Source organism: Rhea pennata, chromosome 2 (genome assembly GCF_028389875.1).
Source record: "Rhea pennata isolate bPtePen1 chromosome 2, bPtePen1.pri, whole genome shotgun sequence".
Classification (NCBI taxonomy): Eukaryota; Metazoa; Chordata; class Aves; order Rheiformes; family Rheidae; genus Rhea; species Rhea pennata.
This window is the reverse complement of record NC_084664.1, coordinates 6,530,485-6,558,207: the sequence shown is the minus strand read 5'-3', so window position 1 is coordinate 6,558,207 and position 27,723 is coordinate 6,530,485. Positions and strand designations below refer to the sequence as shown.

The 27,723-nt window shown below is 36.2% G+C and overlaps 1 protein-coding gene across 1 annotated transcript; it reads left to right on the top strand.

The window, feature by feature from the left end:
• Nucleotides 1-510: 510 nt before the first annotated feature.
• Nucleotides 511-27,636, top strand: WDR48 (WD repeat domain 48). Its single transcript, XM_062568774.1, has 19 exons — nt 511-579; nt 9,233-9,373; nt 9,841-9,919; nt 10,218-10,300; nt 10,417-10,546; nt 13,303-13,391; nt 14,344-14,445; nt 14,825-15,049; nt 16,861-16,935; nt 17,301-17,403; nt 17,705-17,802; nt 18,435-18,542; nt 18,913-19,009; nt 19,564-19,659; nt 21,751-21,856; nt 23,353-23,440; nt 23,988-24,064; nt 24,549-24,741; nt 25,646-27,636. The coding sequence occupies exons 1-19, from the start codon at nt 532-534 to the stop codon at nt 25,739-25,741; spliced, it is 2,034 nt and encodes a 677-aa protein (XP_062424758.1). The 5' UTR covers nt 511-531; the 3' UTR covers nt 25,742-27,636.
• The last annotated feature ends 87 nt before the right edge of the window (nt 27,637-27,723 follow it).

Below are 27,723 nucleotides of genomic sequence, written 5' to 3'. Positions count from 1 at the left end.
CGCTGCCTTCTCTCCGGCCCTGAGCCGACCGCAGGACACGGCTTGGACCCCTGCCCGCAGGCTTTACGGGAAGGGAAGGCTGTTTCCAGGACAAGGGGACACGAGGAGGGACGCTACAGGAGCAAGCTCGCGTTTTGAGGTGCTTTTTGTTAGATAAAGCAACGCTACTGCCTCCCCCCCCCCCCCAACGGGGGAAGGCTGGGGGGGGTCTATCAGTGCGATGTTCTTTTTGTAACACCTGAGGCGGCTGTGACACCACAGCCTCGTACAGAGGCTCGGGGGAGATCCCCCCCCGCCGAGCCTCTGCCCCTCGGGGCGCAGCGAGGGCACGCACGCAGCGATGGCGGCGGGCGGACCCCTGCCCCACAACATGGCGGCGGCGGAGGGCGGCCCCTTGGCGGGACCCCGCCCCCCCCAGCTCCCCTGGCAACGCCTGGGCCGGCGCTGCGCGCGCATCGGGCGGGGAAAGGGGCGGGACTTCCTGCGCGGCTCGCTCTCCTCGGAAATGACATCAGCGTGTCAACATGCAAGATGGCGGCGCATCATCGGCAGAACACGGCAGGGCGGCGGAAAGTGCAGGTGAGGGCGCGGCGCGGCGCGGCCGGGGGGCTGGGGGCTGCGGCGGCGAGGGCGCGGCGCCGCTTGGCCCGGCCCGGCCCGGCCCAGTCCAGCCCAGCCCGGGCGGCGGCGGGTGTCGGGGAGGGGGGCGAGACGGGGGCGTTGCCGCGCGGCCCGCGGGGGCTGTGCCGTGGCTGCCGGGCGAGATGGGGAGCGGGGGGGGAGGGAGGGAGAATTGGGGTTTCCATGGCAACGCAGCCGCCTCCTTCCCTTTCCGTGCTCCCCCTGAGGCACCCCGCGGTCGCCCCCGTCCGTGAAGGGGCGGGCTGAGGCGCTGCGGGCTCCCCGGCCCGGGGGCGGCCGAGCCGGAGCACCTCGCTGCTCTCCCCTGCCCAGCTCCCCCTAAGCGCTTCTCGAAGGAAAACCGCGGCCGAGCCGCGCTCCCGCTTCGAAACTTTCTTCGTGCTCCTGAGGCGCGATCAGACCTTGCGGTGTGGCTCGTAGGGCACGTGCCCGTGTGGGTGCGAATATACTGAATAACCTTGCAGGAAATCGGGATTGGCGAAGTACCTGTGAAAAATGCGGACTCTCTTTAACAGTGAAAGTGATTAAAATGATTTTATTGTGATTCCTTAACTTTTTTCCCCCATACTACCAGCACTTTAAATCTTTCCCACATTGAAAGCTGTAAAAATACTTAATGTTTTATCAGTATGTAAAGCTGCCTGTCTCTAGTGACAAGTTCAACTGTATCTAGCCATCGTGACCAAAATAAATATTGATTAATTCTGAAATTCCAAAGATGGCTTCTGCTTTTGAACACATCTTTTGTATTTTGCTGCCCGGAGGAAATGTACTATTCTCTATAGCCTTGAGTGGGTTTTGCAGTTAAGGTAAGCACTTAGCCTGTACTATATTAAATAAAAGGAATCTTGCCCAGCCAAGAAACTTCTCTGACGTTCTCTAAAATACAAAGTATCTGAAATGTAATATCCCTTTATTGACTTCACTGCCTGTGTCATGTATAAGTTCTTGCACATTGTTCTCCTAAGGAAGGGATTTTTATGATAACTAGGTATTTTTTTGATGTAGTCCTATTTCTTTATGAAGTGTTACTTCTCTGACAGCAACATACATCAAAGGGGACATAGTGTATTTGTTTACCACTGTGTGCCTTTTCCAAACAGTACTTGGCTCAAAAGCTTGTATTTACTGGTGGTTTTGTGCTGTTTTATGAGGAATCCTTCCTCCTTCTTGTTGTGTTACATTCTGTTTTTCACTCATCCATATTCTACTCCCCAGTCTGTCCCTCAACCTGTGCTCTAGATTTGATTACACTGCAAGCATATATCTGATTTCTCTATAAGCAAATATGTCAAGCCTTGAGTAAAAGCTCTGTATTTTCTCGCACTCTTATTTCAGCTACTTGGTTAGATACAGGATTTTGTTCATATAATGGGATCCTAAGTGGCTGTTATATCCATCAGTTTCAGCAAAGTTATAACGACTACAATTTTGTTTTCTTCCCCATGGCAGAGCATTTAGGGTGCTGCTACATCAAGCTTCTTAGAAACTTTTTTATTTTTTAAGAAACAGAGTTTTCTCCAGAATCTATAAGGCTAGGAAAAAAGGCTTTCAGAATAATGCCTCTTGGGCATGGAGGAACTTGATTCTTAACCTGACATGAGAGCTGGTTCAAGTTTATTGAAATCTGGAATATTATTATCTTAGATGCCTCCAAGCAGAACCCTCCAAAAGAGTTAGTTTAGGGGCATTTCTGTCCATATATCTGTATGTGTAGAACTTAATCATAATAAACAATTTTGGACTTCAAAATAAATTTCATGTATAAGTAAAGGCAAGAAATGTAATTATTTAAATGTACATAAGACATTTTAAATGCCTGATTGAAGGCTGTTTGCATTTCTTAAGCCTAACCATGCATATGTGAAGAGTGCAATAGTGAGGCTGCCTGAGCTGAGGAAAGAATGGGGGTGTAGTAGTGTGGGGGTAGTGGAAACTGTGGTAAGAAAGTGTTGGCTCTGTGCTATAGCTTTCAGATATGTTACTGTGAATTAAGTCAAGATGAAGCCACTTTTCAGCTGGTGGCTTAAAGTAGCTGTTCTTGAGAGGTTGTATTGTAACTGCTCTTCCAAACCTGCTGCCAGTTCTGTGTAATTCCCTGCCCCTTCCTGCCCTCCAAACCTGTTAAGCTAAAGGGCAGAATTTCACTGTAAGTGACTTGGATCATTATCCAATTACAAATTTATGGAATCAGTTTGAGTACTCTATTATGCACTAAAATATCCTGTAAATATTAAGAAAACTTTTTTGCACAAGTTTCTATTATATTTTTTACACTAAAATTATATCATGACGGCAACTGGAAACTAGTGAAACAAATACACCCTTATGTTTAGAAAATATTTTAGCTACTCATTTTCTTGAATGTAGCATGTATTAAAAGCACGCTAGATTTTACATGTATTAAATGCCATAATATATTAGATTTTTATTTATTTAATACCTAATCAAAAGAATAGGAAGTCAGTTTACTCGTTGTAAAAGAATAAGATGAATTTCTTAATACTTTGTTACTTCTATTCTAGGGTCTGGAACTCCTGATAAAAATTCTCATATAGACATATCCTTAGTTAAAAGCTTATTCTAAGGCATATCATCTGATCTACAAAGATGATAAAGAAATAGAGTTCTCTTTCTTGATTTTTTTTCCCCCTCCTCTCTTTTTGTAATGTAATTGATACTGAATGTTGTGGAAACCTTCCAGTGATTTTGAAAAATACTAGTGTGATATTTTTTTAATTGTCTGTAGTAACACTGGTACTTATGAAAATTTTCTCTCCTTGTGAATAAAGAATGCACACTGCTGGATCTTGGCTGTTCACCTTATGGTCCACTGTGACGATGTGCTAGTATTTTTAAAATAGGTTTGAGAGATGGAGAGTCTGCCCATCCATTAGGACAAGGTCTGTTATAAGAAATGTAATATAGCAAAGTAACCAAATTTCAGAATTTCAGATTCTGATGTACTTGTTGTCCATAAAGGAGAAAAATCATAGGTCCTGCAAGAACTTCACTTGATTTTGTATGCTGAAGTGTATTTGTTGACTGTAACTTTAGCTCTAGCACTCCAAAATAGTCATTAGAATGATTAGTCTTGATTCATTTAGTGTGCTGAATCCGATGAATTCTTTATAATGGGGGTCATCACTTTTTGTGCAATGTCTACTGTAGTGAAAGATTCTTATTCGTTACGGGAATTTGTAAAACCTACTGCAGTATAAAAGTAGGCGGCCTTGGTCATTATTAAAATGTTTCATTGCCCGCAAACCTTGCCCCGCTCAGGCCATTGTGGCAATAACGCCTCTAGATCTATATCATAGTCATTAGCGTCTTTGTGGCTTGAAACTGGTTGTAAACGAACCCAATGAACAAAGTAGTAATGTGCACTTAGTCTCCTCTATTTGCAGTGTGTCCCAGTTTGTACTTAGAGCTTCCTGCTGACCTTTCTAGTCCTCTCCACCTATAATGCAGTACCTCTTCTGGAGTGTCTAAAGTGTGCATGACGTGGCTTAGAGTTGAAGTTTGTCACACAATTTGTTCTCAGATGAAAACCTATTTTATTTACAGTATTTACATGTATGTGTGAATTTATATAGGTATATGTGTTTATGCTATATGTAATGCATACTGATACACACATACATAATATATATAGCATATGTGTATATAAAGAGCATATACTGTTTGAATACATACTTTGTATACAAATACATTTGTATATGCTTTTCTGTATTTGTTTGTATAATTATTATATTTACTTAGTTATATTTATATATGCTCCAATAAAAAAGTAAAAAAAAAAAAAAAAAAAAAAAAAGACTTACGGGCCTTTTTTCCCCCAAATAATGATGTAAGGGAGAATTGCCTGTGGATTATCAGCAACCTTCCTTTGCTTATCTTAGTGAACTTTTCATTTTTGTTGACTTACCTGCTGTCCCCCCCCCCAGTCTTATACAACCTTTAGGCCTTTAAATCAAGGATGTAAGCTAAAGTGCCATCGTTCTTAAGTTCTCTGTGTAAAGATGGGCATTTCAAACACCGTTTCAGCAGATTTCACACAAGCCTTATTTTGTCCCTCTGTGGTATTTAATATAGAATTAATATATTTGAATATAAGCCTAGATGCACCTGTCATTACACTTCTGTTTCTAAAAGTTTATATAACAGTTGTTTAGTTCAGTCTGAATAAATCTTTATGGTTTGCAAATGTAGACCATTGAACACTTTTGAAAAAAAAAATAGTAATATTTTCCACAGAGGCAAATGACAGCTAGTGGGATGTCATTATGCTCCAGTGGGAGTTGGAGAGTCAATATTTGTACCATACTTACCATTTTCCGTTCACATTGTGTTTGTGAAAAGCGGTTCATCATGATGAAAACTCTTTCCTTATCTAACTGTCCTTAAAATAGAAGCAATGTTAATCTGAAATGATAGTATGGTATCCAAAAAACTCACTGAATGCAAAACCATTTTCTGTCATGTTAATTTTCTCCCCTTTGTGTTTCCAAGGGCTTTTAGTGAAGATAATTGTTTAATATTAGAAATAGAGGAAGAATTAAATGGAACATTTTGCCTAATTTGCATTAGTATCATTTTATTCATCATTTAAAACTGGTTGTCACAGTTTTTCTGTGAAATTCAGAAAGCTGTTGTTACCTGTTCTTTGCACTATAGGGATTTGTTTTTCTTATTCTCATATCTTAGATTTAAAAGTGTGTATCAGGAAAGGTATACAATTCATTATGTGAATGGAAAAAAAAAATCTTTAAGTATATAGAACTGTAAGCTTTAGGAGAAACCAGAATAACTGGTTAAATTTTGTGAAGAGTAGCTGTGACTGCTGGGTGATTTTGCAAATATCAAGCTTTACTTGTTTTCTTGCCCTTATTTTTTCCATCAAAGCTGTTGGATGTTTACACAAAAAAATGAACAGTAAAAAATAAAATTTTGATCTCCTAAATGTTGTTGCAGAGTTCCTTTGTCAGATTTCTCATAGGGAAGAAGGATGATATATTTCATCCTGAAGTGGTAGCGAACTCTAGGTTTAGCTCTTAAATCTGTTGTAGACTCACTAACCTTGAAACAAAATAGTTGCTCCCATTGGCTCAATTTATTCTCTTAAAATATAAATAATATTTCCCAGAAGGTGTTTGACCAAATCCACATGTGGAAGCTGATAAAAGGAACCTAAGTCAAATCTGCATTTGCTGGTTTAGCAAAATTAATTCAGTGTGTGTATTTTATACTGCAATTTCTCTCCTGGTCTAAAGATTGATATGGATATGATTATTGGTACATTAAAAAAGTTTTTATTGATACTTGACCTATTTAACAATCGATCATACTTGCAAAGGTTTTTCTTCTTTGTTTGTTTTAAGCCGTAGCTGAGTTAAAAAGATCTGCAAGTACAGTGACGGTGGTGGGTATTTTATAGTGGAGACCTGGTTTAAATGACACTTCTGATACCTTCTAGCTGCGTTCTTGGTCACTGTTATTTTGTTTAGCTTATTCAAGCTTTTTACTGTCAGTTTTCAGTAAATACTGTCACAAAACCTGAGTCTGTGATGTTGTATCTTGCTTTACCCTAATTCCTATAAAAAGGAAATTAATTTCCAGATGTTACAATTAAAAAGAGTCAGATATCTTTAATCAAGCCCCACAATGAAGCTGTTTTCTATGAAAATCTGCATTTTAGTTGCACTGAATATTTCAGTGGTGTTCACAGCTGAAAATGGTTGTTAGTTTTCAGTTTTTACCTCATCATATATCTTTGACCAGTGTGACCAGAGCACCTCTTTGAGCTGACAGCCACCATTTCAAGGTCTTCTAGATGACAGTTTTAATTATGCAAACTCCTTTATAGCTAGAAGTGAACAATCATTATTTTCCTACATCTTGTCTGTATGAGGGTTTTTTTTTGCTATCAGTTAATCAGTGTTAAATAAGAACTATAAGCAATGTAGGGAGAAATTATTTCATCTGCTGCATTTTAAGAAATTATAAAACTTGATTTTAATTCTGTCAAGATTAACATAGAAATTTCTGAGTCACAATCTCCCTGATCCTATGGAAGTATTAATTGTGTATGAAAATTACCTTATTACTAGAGTGGGTCATCATTTGTTTACCTTTTTGTACATGGGTATACACATCATACATTTCCGTATGTAAAATTAATGTATTTATGAATTTTATAGCCATTCTGTGTTTGAACTTATGAAAGTTAAAATAGTAACGTTACAAAAAAAAAAAAAAAAAAAAAAAAAAAAGCCTCATTTAAATACTTATGCAGCCACGTAGTTTGACAGTCTTATTTATGAGTAGGGTAAAGAGAGAGCTCTGTTTTATGCCTGAAAATGTAACGGATCTGGGGGATGATTGACAGAAAAGAAGAGGAGTAAATCCAAAAGTCAGGGATTTGTCAAAAAATATCCTGCTAGCAGTTTGGGGGAACAACAGCTGAAGCACACCTGCTGATTTTGACTCTGACACTGTATTTCTGGAAGAGATTAGTCTCCCTAGTAACTAACGTCAAATTTGATCTACTGATCTTTTGGTTTTGGTTTCCTTGCAGCTAACATAAATTTGTGTCTACTCATATTTAGTATTTTTAACTGAATATTTTTCTTGGCTTTATATATGAATTATGCCTGAAAACAGTATGAATTTTAAAGCCATCCTTTTTACTTGTTTTGTATCATTATGTTAGACCTTGTCTTTTCTTACAACATTCTTCCACTGAAGCAGTTTGACTAGGTCTTCTAAATGTAGACACAAGTAAATCAAGCCCAAGTGAGAAGTTGCATGTAAATCTTACTGTCAACGTTACAAAAAAGTTTGCTTCTATATATAGGCATATAGCGTGTTTCCCTCCATCTTCATTTGTTTATCAGAAACTGTCCTGATTTGGTTAAATTTTAACATTAAGACACTGTTGTGCATGTCTAATAGTGTCTTCGCATAACTTCTCTGAAGCTTTTTGTAGGTGGGGGACTTGGGCATGGATAGCAAAAGTACTGTGGATGAGTCTGGAGTGGGTGAGGGAAACCAGGAGTGTGGGAAATCAGGACATGGTCTGAAAGTGAGAGGAAGAGCTGAGGCTCTGCAAGGATTATGAGCAGCTAATGGTATGTATGAGCAAGAAGGGCTTTAAAGGCATTGCAGTAAAGGTATTGCTGGAAATTATAATAAATGGAGCAGTGGAATGGTTATAGGAGTGTTAGGGCTAGAAGATTCAGGTCGCTCTAATTTTGATCCTCCAGTGTTGCTCTAGCTGTTGCAGCAGTTTCTAAAACAGAGAGAATGGGCCTGGATATACAATTTCTCAAAGCATCAGTTTTCTTTACTGTGCCGCAGAGGGTTGAGATAATTCAGTGGAGGCGTTTCCGCCATTCACCAAATGGGCCTATCTCGTGGTATAGAATCGGAGTTTCCTTAAAATGCCTCTTCAGTGATAAAATCCACAGGAAACTGTTTAATTTGTTGGATTTTTCTGTTTTGCAAAACTGAGGTCTGATCTGGAAAGGGTTTTCTTGGTACTACTATAATGCAATTTCTGGATTGAAAAATTGCTTTCAGATCTCTGGCTTTAGACCATTCCCTGAAAGAGTTTTGAAAACGCTGGTGCTTTTGTATCCAAATGATTCCTGCTGTTGTCAGATTGGATTATATCAAGCCTAAAATTTTATCCTGTTGTTGTGATTACGTTTTACAGAATCTGGGAAAGAGCTTAGCCGTCAGTTTCCTTCCTTTTCATTAAGCTTGAGGGATTTCCTCGTAACCCAGGATAAGTGGTCAGGAGAGATGCAGCTCGGTCTAACGGGTGTAACTCTGAAGACTGCTTTGCTTTATAATTGTGTTTACTGGGCATTGCTCAAGCAGAATGCTGTAGCTTTTGTAGCATGTCTCCTTCTCCCATTGACTCTCCATGTAGTGTTTATGAACAAAACAAATAAGAGAACTGAGTCTAGTCAAATACAGAAGTAAATAAAGAATTTCTGTATTTCAAAAAGCAGGAAATATTTGTATTCCTTGTTACATTAGAAAGTAGATAATTTTAAAATGTTTCCAAAGTCTGATCATCTTTAAAGTATCATCATAATAATAGTAGTGCAATTTCTAATTCTCTGTTTCATATATTTACAGTCACTCAATGCTTAGTATTCCTTAGTGACTTATCCTCTCCCTTACGAAACTGGAAAATACTGTCATCTCAATTTTAGTAACTTAAGAAATGAATTTAAGAAGTTAGATGCACAGTCAGTGGGTTGTCCAGGATCACCCAGAATATCTGTGCAGAGCAGGGAGTTGAGCTAAGGACTCTGTGTCTAGGCTTGAGTTGTAATGATTAGATAATCCTTTGAGCTCTCTTTCTAGCACTGCTAACATCTTATCTATGGCCCTTCTCCATTTTTCAGGGAAAAAAAATGAAGTTGATGGTAACTCTCAAACTGATAGACTAAATTAATGTTTGTCAAGCTTGTAGTATTTTTTATCTGAAACCTCAAAAAATGAAATTAGATAGCAGCATCTTATGACCAAGTCAATATCTTAATACCATAATCAGATTTATGTAAATGTATTTTAGGTTTCCTATGTGATTAGAGATGAGGTGGAGAAGTATAATCGAAATGGGGTAAATGCACTTCAGCTGGATCCAGCATTAAATAGACTCTTCACAGCAGGCCGAGACTCCATTATAAGGATATGGAGTGTCAATCAGCACAAGGTAAGCTTAGAGAGGATTCCTCAGTCTAATTTGTTTTTCAATTTATTATGCTAGTAAGCTGCTTACAGTTTATATATCTGACACTGAATAATTTAATTATTTGAATAATTTAATAATTGCCAATCATTAGCAGAAGGGAAATCATTTTGATGTTATTCATATTGTAACAAAAATATGTGGGTTTACAAACTTGTATTTGGGTCTATTTTTTTTCTATGATGCAAAACTAAACACTTTAGGATAATTATATATGAAATGAACACTAAGTTTAAAATATATAGGAATTCCATTGAGGATTAGTCTGTGATCTCTCAAAAAATGCTGCAATAGCAACTTCAGGCAACTCTATTCTAGACAACTTTTGATCCATCTAAAGGTTGAAGAAAATGTTAAAACCAAATCTGATAATCGTATTAATCTTTTTCCATTTTTGAAGAGAGCTTATAAATTTCTTCCTTCGTTTCCAGCAAGACCCTTATATAGCATCTATGGAACATCATACAGATTGGGTAAATGATATTGTGCTCTGCTGCAATGGTAAAACATGTAAGTACTTAAATGTTGAAAAATTACAGCATTCAGAAACTGTGTGTAAAAGTGTATTATCTGCTGTTTTAACCATTTGAATACTTTGAATACTTTTTTTTTTAGTCTCCTCTTAGTGTATAAAATTAATTTCTGTAATGCATATTATAAATATGATAAATAACTCTCAAGTGTTCTAATGAATGTTAAAATGTATATATCATTTAATCCTTTGTAAAGAAAATTAAAGAATAGTAAGAATGTGCTCTGTAGTAATGCATGATCTACTAATGTTTACTCTTTATTCTTTCCAATTCAGTAATATCTGCTTCTTCAGATACTACCGTTAAAGTTTGGAATGCACATAAGGGATTTTGCATGTCAACACTAAGGACGCATAAGGTGAAAAACATTTTCTGTAAATATAGTATTTTGTCATTGACAGTCTTTTAAAAAAATGAAGCTGTAGACTTCAAATGGATAATATTGTTGGTTCATGTTGTTATACTTTATTGCAGGATTATGTGAAAGCCTTAGCGTATGCAAAAGATAAAGAACTGGTAGCATCTGCTGGGCTGGACAGGCAGATTTTCCTCTGGGATGTAAATACTCTAACAGCACTGACTGCCTCAAATAACACCGTCACAAGTAGGTACCTAGAGAGGGGAAGCAAATGCAATATATTTTATTGAGTCCATGAAATCTGTTTAAGACCATAGATACTGGCTTCTGTGTCTACCTCACAAAATACACAAGAAGTGTGGGTTTTATAATATATACTAACTTTTTTTTTTTTTTTTTTTTTTGCATTATGGATAGCTGAAAATCTAGAGCAGTGGAGAATTGTGAAGCTTAGGCTAGAGTACAGGAGTACAGAGTCCTCTAGTGTACTAGAGTCCTCAGCTAATATATTGCAGTAATTTTCCCTTATGATATGTGATTTCTGTATGTCATAATTTGTGTTTTGTGTGACTGTCATATCAGGATTAATCTCTTATTTCATCATCATCTTTTAAGAAGTGGAGTGTACCGCTTCCCTATTCCAATGAAGAAAGACATTGGAGTTACTTATGAGATCTTTCCGCAGACAGCAATCTCAACACCCCTTTCTTACAGTAGTTGGGAGAACACTAGTTAGACTACTCATCTGGGAAGTATGACACCAGTCTTCCAAGTTCAGTTAGATTTAATCAGTTGAGTGAATAACTCAAATCTGGGTCTTCTGCATCCTGTTTTGTATGGCTGTTACAGCTTATGTTGTGTTGAAAGTGATCTAGTCTGACCGTGGTCTGTTTTAGTGTCTGGATCTAGTCTGGAAAAAATATAATTGAAAATGACTGGTCTTTGTTATTTTATAAATGCTTATATGAACTTTTGTAAACATGTAGAACACTTGATAAATGAACAGTAGTAGCATCTCAGCTGTATGAATTCAGAAAGACTGCCATGTTGCCACACTCTCTTAAATTCTCTAAATGTACTATAAGATTATCTACATCCTCATTCATAGGTTAGGAATGACTCAAAAAAAAATTGCAAAATGAAAATTTGACGGAAATATGTGAGTTTCATGTTAAGTCATCTTATTGCTCATGACTACTTGAGTGGATTTGTTGGGCTCTGTTTTGAAAGATCTTGTTTAAAATGGAAGTAACAGAACAGATACTATTGAGAGATTTCAAGAGTACACGATTCTGTAAAGAAGAAGCAGGGCATGTAATTGTTTTGGCACTTTTTCTGGAATAATGGTTTTGTCCGCTTCTGAGTGGAGTGTTAATCTTTTGGGTTTGATAGATGCATCTTCTTTTTTAAAAACTATGAGCAGAGCGGTCAGTTTTGCATATGTTCTGTTTGCAGGACTTCTAAAATTTAGGCATAGCCTTGAGCGGACATCTGTGTAGCGTTCAGAAGAGAGATGGCTTGTGCTGAGCTGTTTTGAACTATAGGTGGGATGGCACCTGACTGCACATATCTATGCAGATTTAGCTATTATTCCCCAGAAGTTTGCTATCACGGAAGTATTTTATTACGCAACTTTTGCTGATAACTAGATTATATAATCTTGTGTTTGAAAGAGATATTTATTGTATAACTTAGAAAAACAAAGCTGTGTATAAAAATGATTTTTTAGACACTGCAGTGGTGCTGTAGTACCAGAACGATTCAAATGAATCGTAATTGTGAAGCTGGGAGTACTGGCAAGCTGATGCTTGTTTTGATCTTAAGATCAAAAGGAAGTAGAGGCATTACCTCTAAGACAAGAGGGATAAATTTGCATAAAAATGGTGTATGTGTTCTTCTTTCTTCTTTTTAAGCACAAGTGCCTGTAAGTAACAGTGCTTCTGTAAGGAAGAGTGTAGTGTACATTGTGAATTTCTGTTCTTCTGCAGTCCTTTCAAACACCACTCATTTCCTCAGAGTGCGAATGAAGGCAGTTGTAAGCTTTAATTTCTTCTCTGATTATAGGGAAGTGATGCACACAAGCCAGCGTTATAAGGGAGCCTGTTCTTAAAGGGTGTTGGCAATCTGCTTCGCCGTGGTTTAAATTAGGTGGAGAGACTTTCCTTTTGCGGAGTAGTCTCTTCCAGAAGGGGAGGAAGTAGAGCTTTGATTTGTTTTGGCATATGTGCTGCTTTGGAGCAGTTCCGAGCAAAAGGATATTATGATTCTCTTTTGTTCCTGATATCTTGTCCAGGATAACACTGTACAGGTGGAAGTGAAAGCCTTTGACAAATTATCATGATTTTTGGACAGTGTGCTACCTTCAAGAGTTTTCAGTACTGCTTTTCAGCTTCAACTAGTCTCTCTTGGCCAGTGGAAGACTGTCGCTTTACTTTTGGTAATTGCTAAGAAGTTGCCATTTGGTTTTTTTTGAAATGTAAAGGTAGCATCTGTGCTCAGGTGACACGTTTCAATGCTACAGGGAGGTTTTGCTACCCATTGCCACCGAACTAAGAACAGTCTGTAGTAGATAACACAGAATTTTCTGGTTACTTGGTTTGGAAAATTCTCTACTCTTAACACAAATCATATGTATTATGATTTCAATTACAAATACCATTCTCAGATGAAGCAGTTAAGAAGAGCATGAGTACAGTGATGATCCTGACACTGAACTGTGGTGCCAAAATGGCATGGTGATTGCAATGACTCTAAGTCTTACTTTGCTTTTATAGAGGTGTAGAGGAAGAATCGAGATGAGGTCTTCCTAGCAATATGCTATGAATAGTCTATATTTTTTTTAAAAAAACTATTTACTGGGTAAGGGACTTCTTCCTGTATGATTATCATGGGGTATTAAACCCTACGTTTTGGCCTGAAAAAGGTAGTATTTTTGAGTGAATGAATAAATGTTATCAACTGGTAATATTAAAAATGAAAATGTTAATTTTATTTTGAAATAGCTTCTTCCCTGAGTGGGAACAAAGACTCTATCTACAGCCTTGCAATGAATCAAATGGGAACAGTAATTGTGTCAGGGTCCACTGAAAAGGTAAGCAAAAATGTGGTAAGGCTCATTCTGCTTTGGTTCAAAGCTTAATGTAAAGAAAAGAAACAGTTTTACTCATTTTTGATTTCAGGTCTGCAGCAGCTGTTTTATTTAAATAATGAGGATATACACTATGATTTTGGCTCAGAATTTTTTAAAGGAGAGGTAGAAAAAGTATTACAATTACCTGCCTCAGTATAAAAATACATAAATTATTCATACAGCTTTAATACTCAGGAGAAACAATCCAGTCTCTAGCGTAACCCTTTCTCTATCAGAGATCACTACATTTCATTGTAAGAGCTCTGATTTTGGGGGCAGATGATTCAGCTGATTATAAAAACTGAAGTATGTGCCGTAGGTATGATAGGAAAGGTGTCAGCAATTTATGAGGCCCCTTCAGTGGTGGGAAATGAAGTGACCTAAAGAAATTCAAATGTTCCCAAGAGATAGCTTGTGCTCTTTGTTGGAGAGGAAGGTGACCACCTCCCTCCGCCTGATTTTTTTTTTCCCTAATTTCACCTTGAAAGTGTTTTATTTCCAACTCCAAGTCAATATAGAAATGAAAACGGGATATGGCAGCCAAGCATTTGAGAGGATTTTCAGATTTTTTTTTTTTGTTCCCCCCCTCCCCCCAACACACACACATCATTCTATCGTGTTTCCAATTGCTTCCATTCTTTAATTTTTAAGAATACAACAGAAAAAGCCAGAACAAACAAAATGACAGTCAAGAGGGAATAAAATCCCATATGGTTTTTAGAAATGTATAAGATTTAGCTAGGTTTATCTTGTTCTGATGAAATACATTTTTTTTTGGTGTGTGTGCATGTGCACACACGCATATTGGGAGTGTGGATTGCGCTATCTGGAAGGGCTTATTTTTCTGTAGCGGCGATGCACCCGCCTGTGGGAAGAGCCATGTTAATGCTGTCATCTGTGTTTCCTTACGTAGGTTCTAAGGGTGTGGGATCCAAGAACTTGTGCAAAACTAATGAAACTCAAAGGGCACACGGACAATGTGAAAGCTTTGTTGTTGAACAGAGATGGCACACAGGTATGTGCTTTTATTTGAGACAAAGTCGCTTTACAGAACTCAAATCTCATTGAATATCTGTTATATTGAAGGAGACTAATGACATAGATTCTTGTTAAGCTATTTTCTGCTTACAGATATTTAATGATTAATGGAGGGAGGCCAGTGAGTGAAAACTCTGATTTAAGACATCTGCATGTTGTGAGGGGGCTGCTTTTTTTGAAAGGGGGGGTGAGGTGGTTACAAAACATCTGGAAATTGTGACTAGAGCTGTTACCTGTCACTTTTTAGCATAAAGTTAATGGAAAAATGTTATTATACAGTTATGGAAGCTCTTTATCAAAAACTGATTTGAAAATTTAAATATTTACTTGATTTAAATACAATGGTTGTTGCTCAGTGTCTTTCAGGCAGTTCTGATGGGACTATCCGCCTGTGGTCTCTTGGGCAGCAGAGATGTATAGCCACCTATCGAGTCCATGATGAAGGTGTTTGGGCTCTGCAGGTCAATGAAGCCTTCACTCATGTTTATTCAGGAGGAAGAGATAGGAAAATTTATTGTACGGATTTACGAAATCCTGATATCCGTGTGCTTATTTGTGAAGAAAAGGCACCAGTTCTTAAGGTAATTGATTTTGCTTAAATGATTGCTGTAAGTTCATTCATAAAACTTCATAGTGGCTTTTAAAATACAAGACTGTAATTAAAATAACTTGATTTTTTTTTATAAGACCAGCTGTCTGAACTAGAAATCCTTTGCAGCATTACAGGTTTTCCAAACGTGTAACAATTTCTGTTTGTTGATAGAATCAGAAAATCATGTTAGAATTCCAGATTTCATGAAAAAAATGATTTTTTTTCATGTAGATTTTTAAATATTCCTAGCATTGTTCTTGTTTTAAAGCCAACAAGTGTCAAAGAAAATACATTGATGAAAACCTGTAGCAAAAAAATCAGAATGAAATCATTAACTATAAGGCTTGGTGTATAACCTTGGCTGTGTCTTCTGATGTACATGATGGGGTTTTTTTGTTTGTTTGTTTTGTGTTTTGTTTTGTTTTGTTTTTCCAACAGTATGAAGTCTCATGGATTAATTTCAGGCTATGTTTGAAATAATATATTTAATATGCATATGAGTAATACCTTGTAATTTTCTGTGCTAAAAGGTCTTTCAAGCACTAGTATGGAGGAATAATTTAGTAAAACATGTAATTATATTGCATGATATCTAATGAAATAGTAGTTTCAAATATGAGATGATATAAGAATATATATTAAAAATATATACAAACAAGTGTTCACTAAGACACATCTCCAATATATTGGCTTTGTCTCCTAGGTCAAAGGTGAATTTAACAATCTAAAGAACATAAATGTCTGGCTGCTATCTAAAATAGGAAAATTAAAGTATTGCAGAAATTTAATATATGTCAAACGTGAAAAGTTGTTTTTCCGGACTTTTGATCACTTTCAAGAAACTAAACTGTCATTGCCAAAGCTTTAGGAAGAAAAAAATTCATCTTAGAACCATTTTTAGAAGCATTAGAAGCATATAAGCATACGACTGTTAAAATATTTCCCATAGTCATGGGAACCAGCAGTAAGATTAATCATGGGTATTTTTGAACACTTAATCCTAACATTTTCTTAACTCAGAAACTCTGTACATGAGTGTGAGTTTCTTGAAGAGATTTTTTTTTCTTCTGTCCATAGCATTAGATGACGTGACTTTGGAACATGTAGGTGTACTGAGAGTCTCCAGTTCAAATAGACACCACCTCATAAGCAATCTGACTTCTTTATGAGCCAATGTTGTTGGCTTAATATGTACAAAATGAATCCTGGATATATTAACATTGTTTTGAAAAAGTCAAAAACTGGGAAATTTCATCTTAAAAATAAAAAAATGAAAGCTGTGATCAGCTGTACATAGATCAAGAAGAGGCACTAAGATCTTAGTTACAATGGTTCATTGTCATCCAAAAAGCTTAATATCAGAGCCAAATGTATAAAGTTCTGCTTTTTAATTAATCCTGAATTTTCTGCATTCTCTTTTTAAATGTTTGAAGTATCCAAGTACAAAACAATTTAAAAAATATTATGCTGCCTAATTGTACATTATACACGATTGCAGCATGATGGGAACAACTTTAAGTAATACTTGGTATTTATACATGCTTCACCTATGTTTTTCCCCATGCCAAGAATTTTTGTTGAATACTTTAAACAAATTTTCCCAAGTTTCAGAATTCTAACTTAACTATTTTTTAAAAATTTAACTTTTGTAATTCTTCAGTAAACCTTCAGTAAACTGAAAGTGGTGGTGTTTTTAGTGTCCATCAAGTATAGCAGCAGGCCTACCCTGAGCAAATATTAATTGGACATAGCAGAATTAAGCTAAGCATATCTGAAAGTATGTATGTCTTAATTATTTAGATGGAACTTGATAGATCAGCTGATCCTCCTCCCGCACTTTGGGTTGCAACAACTAAGTCGTCTGTGAATAAATGGGTAAGTGATGTATTTTACAGTCTGTGTAAATTCAGAATTCAGTGAAGCAGTCATGAGATATTTGCTGTCTTGGTTTGGGAACTCTTGGATTGTTGCTTGCAATTGAACTCTGACTTTCTATGATCTGTATAAGCTTTATTTAGAAATCATAAAATCTGCTAATATTGAAACTACCTAAAAAAGCATTAAGCTTTGCATTGTTTCCCATGCTATCTATTTATGCTGCTTTTAGAAATAAATGATCTTATCCAGTACTGGACATTTAAACATCTGAATAGCAGCATGAACTGGCAGTCGTTACTCACAGATAAAAGCAAAGTTTATGGATTATTGTGAATATGTCAAAATTTTGTTTCTTTCTTTAGACTTTGAAGGGAATTCATAATTTTAGAGCATCTGGGGACTATGATAATGATTGTACCAATCCTATACCGCCCCTATGTACACAGCCTGACCAAGTTATAAAAGGTAAACTGCTGCTTTTCAGAGCGCCTTATAAACCCTGTTATCATTAACAGAAATGGAAGATTATTAAGACTGACTCAGGCCTGTTGATACTTCATACTCTGATTTCAGCAAATGGGAAGACAATGTGATTATCACTTATCTAGTGTTGGTTATAATAAAAATAATATTTAAATTCTTTTGGTATCCAAGTTTTATAAAATAGTGAAACAAAAGAGTAATCACACAGGCATAGTGTGATTTTCATTAAATGAAAAGCTATAAATAATCACTCTAGTGACCTTAATTTTTGTTTGTTTGCTAGGGGGTGCTAGTATTATTCAGTGCCACATTCTTAATGACAAGAGACACATACTAACCAAAGACACAAATAATAATGTGGCGTACTGGGATGTCTTGAAGGTAAGCATAAATTTTGGATTAAATATCTACCATTGGATGGTTATTTTGTACTTGTGTTTTTTGATATTTCTTAGTATTAAGGATTCCTATGGTAGAAAGTAAGTCACCTTACTGTCCCAGAACATAATGCAGAGACTGTTTTCTTGAAGGGAAGGGTTATTTCTGAACTTTTCTGCATCTTAGCATCTTCATTCACCTGAAGCTTACAGACCCTTGAATCCTCACCTGTAAATAGGCATCTAATTTAGTAATGTCTGTTATAGCCTAGCTTTATTTTGAAGAGGGCCAGTAGAGGACACTGGCCATCTCTTGCCATTGCTAAATATAATAGCATAAAAAGTCTACCTGCGAAAGGGGAACCTGTGTCCCAGTCCCTAAGTCTAGTGAGGAGCCCATATATCCCAAAAGTATGCAATGACTGGTAGTCTATGGAATATGCCAGGAGGTTGAACTTACCACTTCTCCTCTTAGTTGGCTAGGTAGTAGGTAGGAATGTAGGAGCAGAAGGGTACCTAGCAAAATTACTTTTTCATATGGGAAGAGAAAGGCTGTCTGTTCCCTGATTGTTGCAGTCTGTCTTCATTTTGTTTTACCCAGAACTGAAAAACTTCTGTATTTCTTTTGATGTACAGGCATGTAAAGTTGAAGACCTTGGGAAAGTAGATTTTGAAGAGGAAATTAAGAAGAGATTTAAAATGGTGTATGTGCCAAACTGGTTCTCAGTAGACTTAAAAACTGGGGTGAGACACAACTTCTAAATCTATTGTTCTAACTTCATTCACTATTTGTTCACAAAGGTCTTAATATGTTACAAGTTTAGAAGAACGGTCATAGTTTACCTGATGGGTTTGATTCCTTTTGATCAGCAAGTCAGCAAATTCTTCATTCTCAATCTGAATCATTGCAGATTTTTTTTTTGTGGCACTGTCAGTTTAAATCCATTAATACCAATTATGAATTAATGTAATTGAAGCATATGCTCTTTTTTGTAGAAACTTTGTATTGTATTCATAGCTTAGTGTTTCTTCTGTATACACAAAGTAAAATTATAGACTTGTTTAATACAAAACAAGTGTTTCATTCTTCTTGCTGCTGGTCTTTTTCCAACAGATGCTGACAATTACTTTGGATGAAAGTGACTGCTTTGCAGCTTGGGTTTCAGCAAAGGATGCTGGATTCAGCAGTCCAGACGGTTCTGATCCAAAATGTAGGTTTTAACTAATTTTAATGTTTCATTGAGACAAAAAATAAAACACCCTCACAGACTAAATTCCAGTATTTGTTACAAAATATTCAGTAGTTAGGCATGTCAGTAATTGATTGGGCTTTGAGGATTATTTTCTTTGGACTAAATTCTGCAGAGGATTCTCCAATCAAAATGCTTCTCTTCTACAAGTGTTTCTGTTCAGGTTTTCAGTTTAATTTGACTCTTGACCATCAAGAAGCAAAAAAGAAAAAGTAATATTCCTAGACTTGGAACTATGACCTAATCTAAAGAATGTTTTAGCTTATGAGTGATTCAAGGGTAGTAATTTTTGAAAATTTCATTTAATCTTTTTGAAAAGTAAGCTTTTATTGAAAGATTGTAACATGCGGTTTTGAGTTTGTGATACACAAATGTCTGTGCCCATAAACAGTTCATTATGAGGATGGAAATACTCAGACTTTATGGGAAGTTATTAGCTGTGAATTGAAATGTAGGATATTACAATGCTGGTGATTTTTATGTAACTATAGTTTTGCTTAACGATGTCTCCATAGTAAACCTGGGGGGGCTTCTACTACAAGCACTTCTGGAGTATTGGCCTAGAACACATATCAATCCAATGGATGAAGAAGAAAACGAAATAAATCATGGTTAGTATTTTATTATTCTCCTGTTTTAGGATTTGTTCATATATTTTTATATGTCTGTTTCCTCTCAAACAGAGCTAGCTGGACTTGCTTTCTTAAAGCTGTCTCTGTATGTACTCTAGTTTTTAATGTTATATAGTATTTTTTTTTACTATACTTTACACTAAAATGTGCTGAGTAGCTTTCTCTTTCTAAAAGTACCAGCAAAAACAGAGAGCTCTATTCTGTAAGAAAATAGGTCAGTCTTGATTCTGAAGTTTCAGAAATTTTGTGTCATGATGAAAAACAATTTCAGGAAAAATTAAGCTTGACTTTGAAAAGAGAGTCTAGGTTATGACAGCAAAGGGCAATAACTGATTTATTCAACATTGGTCAGTAGTTTCTTGACATAATTCTGATTTGCTTGTAGACATTATAAACAGTACAAAATAAAACAAATTTATTGGAAGTAAGTATATCCAATGGATATTAATGTATGGAGTAGTTGTGTACAGAAGTATCATAAATAGTTATAAGTGTTCTAAGGTAAAAATGCTAAGTCTAATCAGACATTAGGTAAAAAGCACAGTTGTGTAAAATGCAAGATAGGGGCTAGATTTGACAGGAAGAAAGAGCTCAGAAGTTTGGATTATTTTGAAATAAATTCACCCAAGGTCAGTGTTGACTGAAAATTCTTATCTTTGGCCGTTACTGCTTTCTACACATACTGCAACTAAGAGAAATATAAATTCAACAATATTTTGGCATTTTGTGACAAGGATTGTGCCAAGAGTTCGGTATTTTCTTCTTTCAAAAGTCATCTCCAAATTGGATTATGGCACTTTGCAGGCTTATCTGGACAAATTTACTGATTCTCTTGAGTATTAGAAGACTATAACTTGAGAGCCAAATAATGAGAGAAATGTTAACTAACAGATTTTTGTCTTGTTGGATGCTATGCTACTCATTTGTGTAAATAGTCATAGATTAGGGGAATGTTCAAAATGTGAATCAGAATCTTCATTTTGGTTTTAAAATGCAAGACTTTAAGCAGCTGACGCTGGCCAGTGGCTTAAGAAGATAAAGTGTACTTCCTGGACATTGTGAAAAGAGATGCAAACTTAATAACCACTTATTTGCTTCAGTGAGATTGATTGAACTGTTACGACAAAATTTGTCAAGCTGTAAGATTTACCCTTGCTCTATTTGCAGTTTCGTATTTGCCCCTTGTAATAGATTTTTCTTTTGGGGCTCTCTAATGTGATTTTTTTTTTTTTTTGACCTTCCTTTCACTGTATCTGTTGCTGATAAGACAGCTTAGGAATTATTCATCTCATGAGCCTATGCTGTTTAAATTTGTGTTACCTGAATTCAACATAATGTTCAAATTCAGTAATTAGATGATGCAAAGTAACTGAAGTGGTCTTTGCTGAGTGGAAGGAAGACCCCTAAATGTGTCTATCTTATTTCAAAATATCTGACTGATTAGAAGTCTTGTGCTCTTCAACAGGTACATAACTATAGTTTTTTTTTCCTTCTTGTATGGAATCTGGTTATTCAGTACTTAAAGACCATATTGCTAGAACTAGCTATAAATATATTGAATTTGGAATGCGGTAACTTCAAGGAAGTGTGAGGCTGAGGCTTGCCAGATGTCAAAATGGTACACCAGTAAATCTAGGTAGGAAAGCAAAGCTAATGCTTTGTGCAGTGTTCTTCAGAGTTCTGAACTGTCAGTGTAGAAGGGGAAAGAAAAATGCAGAATCTTCTTAATTGATTTCCAATACATATATTGTTCTGTTTCACAGATTATAATTCTATTAAACTGGATAAAACTAGTAATCAGTTGCTGGCTCATGATCTCAGTTGCTGGCTCATGATCTCTACTTCTCTTTTCTTAAAGATTTTGAAATAGGCCTCCCACAAAACTGTATTAAACTCACTGTTCTCTATTTCCTTTTGCTATGTGTTGGAAATGCGGGGTTTCCTGTTTATACTAAGCTTGAATTTAATTTTAATTATTTAATTCAGGTAGAAGAGACACTACTTAGTCTATATATACACCAAATTTTAAGGCCTAGTGCAGTCTTACTGTTGTGTATATTTTTTCAACAGTGAATGGTGAGCAGGAGAACAGAGTACAGAAGGGAAATGGATACTTTCAAGTGCCGCCACACACACCAGTTATTTTTGGTGAGGCTGGAGGACGCACTTTGTTCAGGTATAGAAACATAAAGAGTGTAAATTAAGTGGCCAAACAATCACTTTTTTTGTGCAAGCGGAAAGAAAGTTTATCAAAGTATTAAGACACACCCTTGGCAGACAAAATTGGCAACTATTAATGACATTCTTCCACTGTCGAGCTAGCGTATGGGTTTGAGCATAGCAAGGTGTGGAGTTTTACAATGTTTAGGGTTGGGCAATAGTTCTTTGTTACATGGCATTATAGCTCTGAGCCTTTCTTGGTTGCCATCTTTCTGCAAACCATTTGATTGAACTCTGTTTTAGAGTGAAATTGTACCACTTCCAGTTCTGACAGGATTTTTGCTATAGATCTGTTGCAGTGGTCTTCAAGCATTAATGACTTGGACAAAGGGGATCCTGCTCTCTGGGGAGTTGGTTTCTGCTCCCAGAGTTACACTTAGTGACCAGTGGGTCGCCAAGGTTATCTGCTCTGGCAAGTAGGAGCAGAAATTCGATACTGTAATGTCTACAGTAATGTGTAAATACCAATTATCCTTGTTTGCTTTTTTTTTCCTTTGAAAAGCATGACTTTGGAATATATTGCAGAGAGTTTAATAACCCTGCAAAACAAACACCAAGTTTTCAGATATTATGAAGTATTTCATATTTATTAACATAGTGGGTTTGAAACTTGTGGATTCCAGTTTGGTTTGCATTTTTTGTTCCCTAGCCTGCATAGGCTCCAAAACTCTACATCTTTCAATCCCGGAGTTGATCAGTAAAAAAAAAAAAAAAAAAACTTTGGAAAACTGCAGCTTTCTCTGCAGTTATCAGAGTATTTACATTGTAGCTGGGGCTTAATCTTTCCATCTGTTCTGTGCTGGTGGACCTTAGGTCTTTTCAGAGTTTCCTTAAGAACAAGCAGTACAAGGCGCTGTTCGAGGCAGCGAGCCGCACACATTGGACCTAGAAACTAGTTTGCAAAAGTCTCCAATAAAATACTTGATTGGCATTTTTAAAAGCAAAATGAGCCTGAAACACACAAGTTCACCATTTTATATGCACATTTCTTAAATTAGTTTATTCTTTTCACTTTCATTTGATGAGATGTTAGCAGATGCTTGACATGCAAACCTGATTTTTCTAAGCAAAAAAGAACTGCCTTATGCCAAATGCCCTTCCTGTTCTCTGAACAATTCTTTATTTCATCGCACAGCTTGTGCCAACCATGAGCAAAGTAGTTTTTTCTCTCTGTGCTGTAACTTACAGTCACCAGAGAGACTTCTTCTGCTTTTGGCTTTAGGAGCTACCTTCTTCCTGCAGCTACTTTTCCTGTCTTTATAGGAAATACCTGATCACTTCCCTAATGTGTTTGCTATCATGAAAGGTCAGTTAATGACGTTCAAGCTCCTTGTCAGTTAACAGGACAGATCTCCCCCTGATTTTTTTTTTTTTTCTTTATTACACATAAGCATTAAGCAAGTAGTAATTGTTAACTCTTTCATTCACAAACCTTATTTCTATGTGTCTTAGGTTATTATGTCGGGATTCAGGTGGTGAAACTGAATCTATGCTGCTTAATGAAACCGTGCCACAATGGGTAATTGACATCACTGTGGATGTAAGTCAGCATATCGCTTTTGCTTTTCCTTTTCTAGGTGAACTACAAATTATTTAACTGCACTCAATCTGAAATGACGCTTTAAATCTTCATTATTGTACTTTAAAATAACTGCTCGAGGACTGTATTTCAGATGCTTTGAACATCCCATTGTTTTTAATATGTCTAGTTAAGCTTTTTATTTACTTTGACAAAAAAAAATAGAAAAGGAATTCAAAGTAATGTGTAAAGTGTGTATTCTTTAAAAGTGTGGAGCTGGGAAACAGAGAATCTTCTTCATACTGCTGTAGTCTTTTGATGCCATCTAACGTCCTTTGAAATGAACTATAATTTATATGCAAAGGCTAGATACAATATGTGCGTCTTCTAGATTGCAGAATCTCAGGAGTAAGACTAACTTGAAAGTTGTTAATGGGAGTTCTGTTGGTTGAAAATCTCTCGGTTTTGGTAATTAGGAACTGAACATACTTCACACACAGCTGGAAGAAATGGGAAGTGATAACAACTCACCCTAAATTTATCACTTTTTGAATTTGTTTCCTTCTAGAAAAATATGCCCAAATTCAATAAGATTCCCTTCTACCTCCAGCCTCACTCATCTTCAGGGGCAAAAACTCTAAAAAAGTAAGTAATGCATATTTGACTCTCAGATTTGCAATAAGGGTTTTCAATAAAATAAAGCTCATTTGCAAGCTCCAAAGAAGTTTAACTGCCCTGCGTAGGTCAGAAACCAGTACAGGTCCTCAGATACAAAGTCAGTGTCATGCAGAACGTGCTTACCATTTATCTGCAACAATTCTGGGTGTTTTTCATAAATGTCTATTTCTTACTAATCTCTTTTCTAGTGAAAGAATGACGGTTATGTACGGTACTCTTAGTTAAGAGTTTTTTTTAAATATCTTATCACTGTTCATATCTTATCTATGTAAATTTTTAGATCAGTAGCTGTTATGTTAGGCAGTAATTTGGGTGATCTCAATAACTTATTAAATTTATTATGTTTTAAAGAGCTTTTATACTTGCATTGTTTGCTATGTATAGGGTATTATGAAGATAAGAAATCTGGATACTCCTTTTTTTTCTGACAATCTTTGCTTGCTTTATACAGAGATCGACTGTCAGCAAGCGATATGCTTCAGGTGAGAAAAGTGATGGAACACGTTTATGAGAAAATCATAAACTTAGATAATGAGTCTCAGACAACTAGCTCTTCCAATAATGAAAAAGCAGGAGAACAAGAAAAAGAAGAGGACATTGCTGTTTTAGCAGAAGAGAAGATTGAACTTTTGTGCCAGGATCAGGTAAGTTACTCAAGCATTTTATGTTTAACGATGGATCAATTGTGAATTTCTGAATTCTGATTTTGAAATATTCTATAGATAAACTTTTACCTTTGAAAATAAGTAAATGTTTTGACCACTTATTAATTGATTGCTGACACAAACTCACACAGTTCCAGATAGCTGGATCAAAGAATTTATATAGTTTACCTGTTTCACTTAGTTCTGAGAAGTAGCCTTTCTAGGATTATTTATTCATACTGACACAACATACGGACTTTAGAGCTTCCTTGGAATTTTATTAAGTAGCTCTCAGTCTGATATTGCAGTTCTCTAATCATATTCAGTGGAGTGTTTTTAGAATAACTCTTCAATTTTTACATTGAACAATTGAGTCCTCCTATTTGAGCTCTTGTATATCTTCTAAACCTTTTCTCAATCAGAATACTAATGAAATAAGCCATCATCATACTTTTCTGCAGTACAAATCAGATTAACCTGAATCATCATTTTCCTGATGATGATTCCAGCAAAAGCTACATCATCTATTTTAAACAGTTACTTGTAGTGTACATTCCGGGAAGCATGTTGAGGCATAATGAATGCTAAGGCACATAAAGCCGAGCTGAATTAAAAAAGATTTGTGGTTTGTTTGGAAGTGGTGTTCTCAGTGTGACAGTTGCTTGTCTGAAGGTTAAGAAATATTAAGGGAGTGATTGTTATCTGAAGTTGTATGTTACATTAATAAGACCTTTCAGTACTGTTATTTACCTACAGATTTAGTTGTTAATTGAAAACTCTGAGCATTTGTATGGTTTGTCGTGGATGCCAATTCACTATAGACGTGTCTTGCCCGCTGTTCTATCTTTCAATTTCTGACAGTCCAACAGACTCATAGAATAAAAGATGAATTCTTACTGTTCAGGTTTTGGATCCAAATATGGACCTTCGAACTGTAAAGCACTTCATTTGGAAGAGTGGTGGTGATCTGACGCTTCATTATCGCCAGAAATCAACGTGAAGGCAGTGGTGGACTCAAATGGTTACTCATTTACTTCACCATACTGTACTGGTTCCAAGAGTAGTACTATAGAAGCCCACTGAACCCCTAAGGTAGATGAGACTTCTAATGACTCAGTATGGACAGAAAGTATACATTTAATTGAAGTGACTAATAGATCTGTAATATAGAGGAAAAAAATCTATATGACTTAAACTAAAGTCTCAGCCAATGAGATGGGAAGTCCCTGAGTGGTTCATGTTGTGTGAGGTGTACAGAGAATGGATGATAATCCAGTGCAGACTTTTGCTTCCTCCTTTTGCTTTTGTTTTTTCCAGAACATGATATCCTCATCTGCTCATGCTTGATATGAAACAGTTTTGGCCATATTAGTCACTGTGTTCACAACATAATTCAGAACCACACACAAGGTATTTTTAGTACATTCCATTATAAAGTACCTACAGTGATCTTTCACAGGAACTCAAACATTTCTACCACTTAAAGAAATTTGGAAAAAAACATAACAGAAACAGCTATTGCATACTTGAAAGAACTGGCCCATTTAATTGTAAGTTAAGGGTTAACAATAGACTTGTTTTAGTACCGCAACTCAAATGTTGCTTTAGAGAGCTATTGACATGCAGAATAAGAACACTAGATAAATATTGTAGCAGGGCCAGTCCAGTGATGCTGTGCATCATAATAGAGTAAACATGCTTTGCAGCAACTTAAAGAGATTTTTTTTTAAATATACACAACTACTTTCTGCACTGTGTCCTAGTTGTTCTAAAGACACGCTAGTCAGAATTTCTGGTAACTGTGCTCTAAACTTATGTGACATTTTGTTCAAACTTCAGACCATTCTGAAAATAACTTCATACGTTTAATGTTGAACTTGAAACTCCACGGCAGATTTCATATCCATGATATAAAAATACTTATTCCTTTTTTCCAAAGTTTTATATGCAGGATTTTTTGTTATAGATATATGCAGATCTTCTTTTCACTGTTATTTCTAAAAAATCTATGGCTGTCATAGACTCACAGTAGTCTTTTATAGAGTTTAACTTATTGGGGGGAGGGGGTAAAGACACTTCAACTTTTGGTGAGAAAATGTGGGACTGTCCCAGAAAACCATTTGTATCCATTAAAAAAAAATATATAAATCCTCATAAAGAAATTGTGTTAAAATGACTCTTGTCTGAAGCAGAAGCACAAGTGCCTTCAAAGGGCAGTATATTATTCGAGTTTCTTCAGGAGACATATGCTCTTGCCCTTCCTGTATCTTGCTGTCAAGATTAGGTTGAGGCCTAAAGAAAGTCCCAATAGATTATATTACTGGGATTATATTGGTCAAACAAAAAGTGAAATATTTTTCATTGTATTTTATTTGAAAAATATTCAAATCATTACCTTCTGCACTCTTAACCTAGCAAAACAAACTCATTGCTTAAACAAGAAAATATGGTTCAGAATTAAGCTAGCATGTCTTTTTCCCATCTTTTGGAAGATTCAGTTTCAGTTTTTAAACCCCATTTCAGTGTATAATGAGTTTAACAATTGTGCTATAATGGCACATTTTTAGTGATATTTGTGAATTAAATAGTTAAACAGAACTGTAACTTTTATTGATGAATTGTCCTGACTTGTATTTATTAATAGCAAAGGTCTATGCTTTGTTCTAATAGACACTTTTTTCCCCCCTTCTCCTGGTTGTCTTACTATCTCTTTGTATACATTGTAATTACTCCCAGTTATTTTGTCTGAAGTCAGCCCAAGGTCTTTTCTTTTTTCTAACCATCCCAAAAATGCAGTTTCAGGAAAGATTGACAGAAGAGTCTGCAATGCCAGAAGAGTAAATGATCTGTTTCACAGTTGTATAGAATAAAAGGCTTTAGTTAAAATATTTTAAAGTTGTTCTGTGTGTTGGATCACTTGTTCACGCAAATTTAGATATTGGACCATTCCCACTAAACAACTGTACTCCAAAAGTGGCTCAT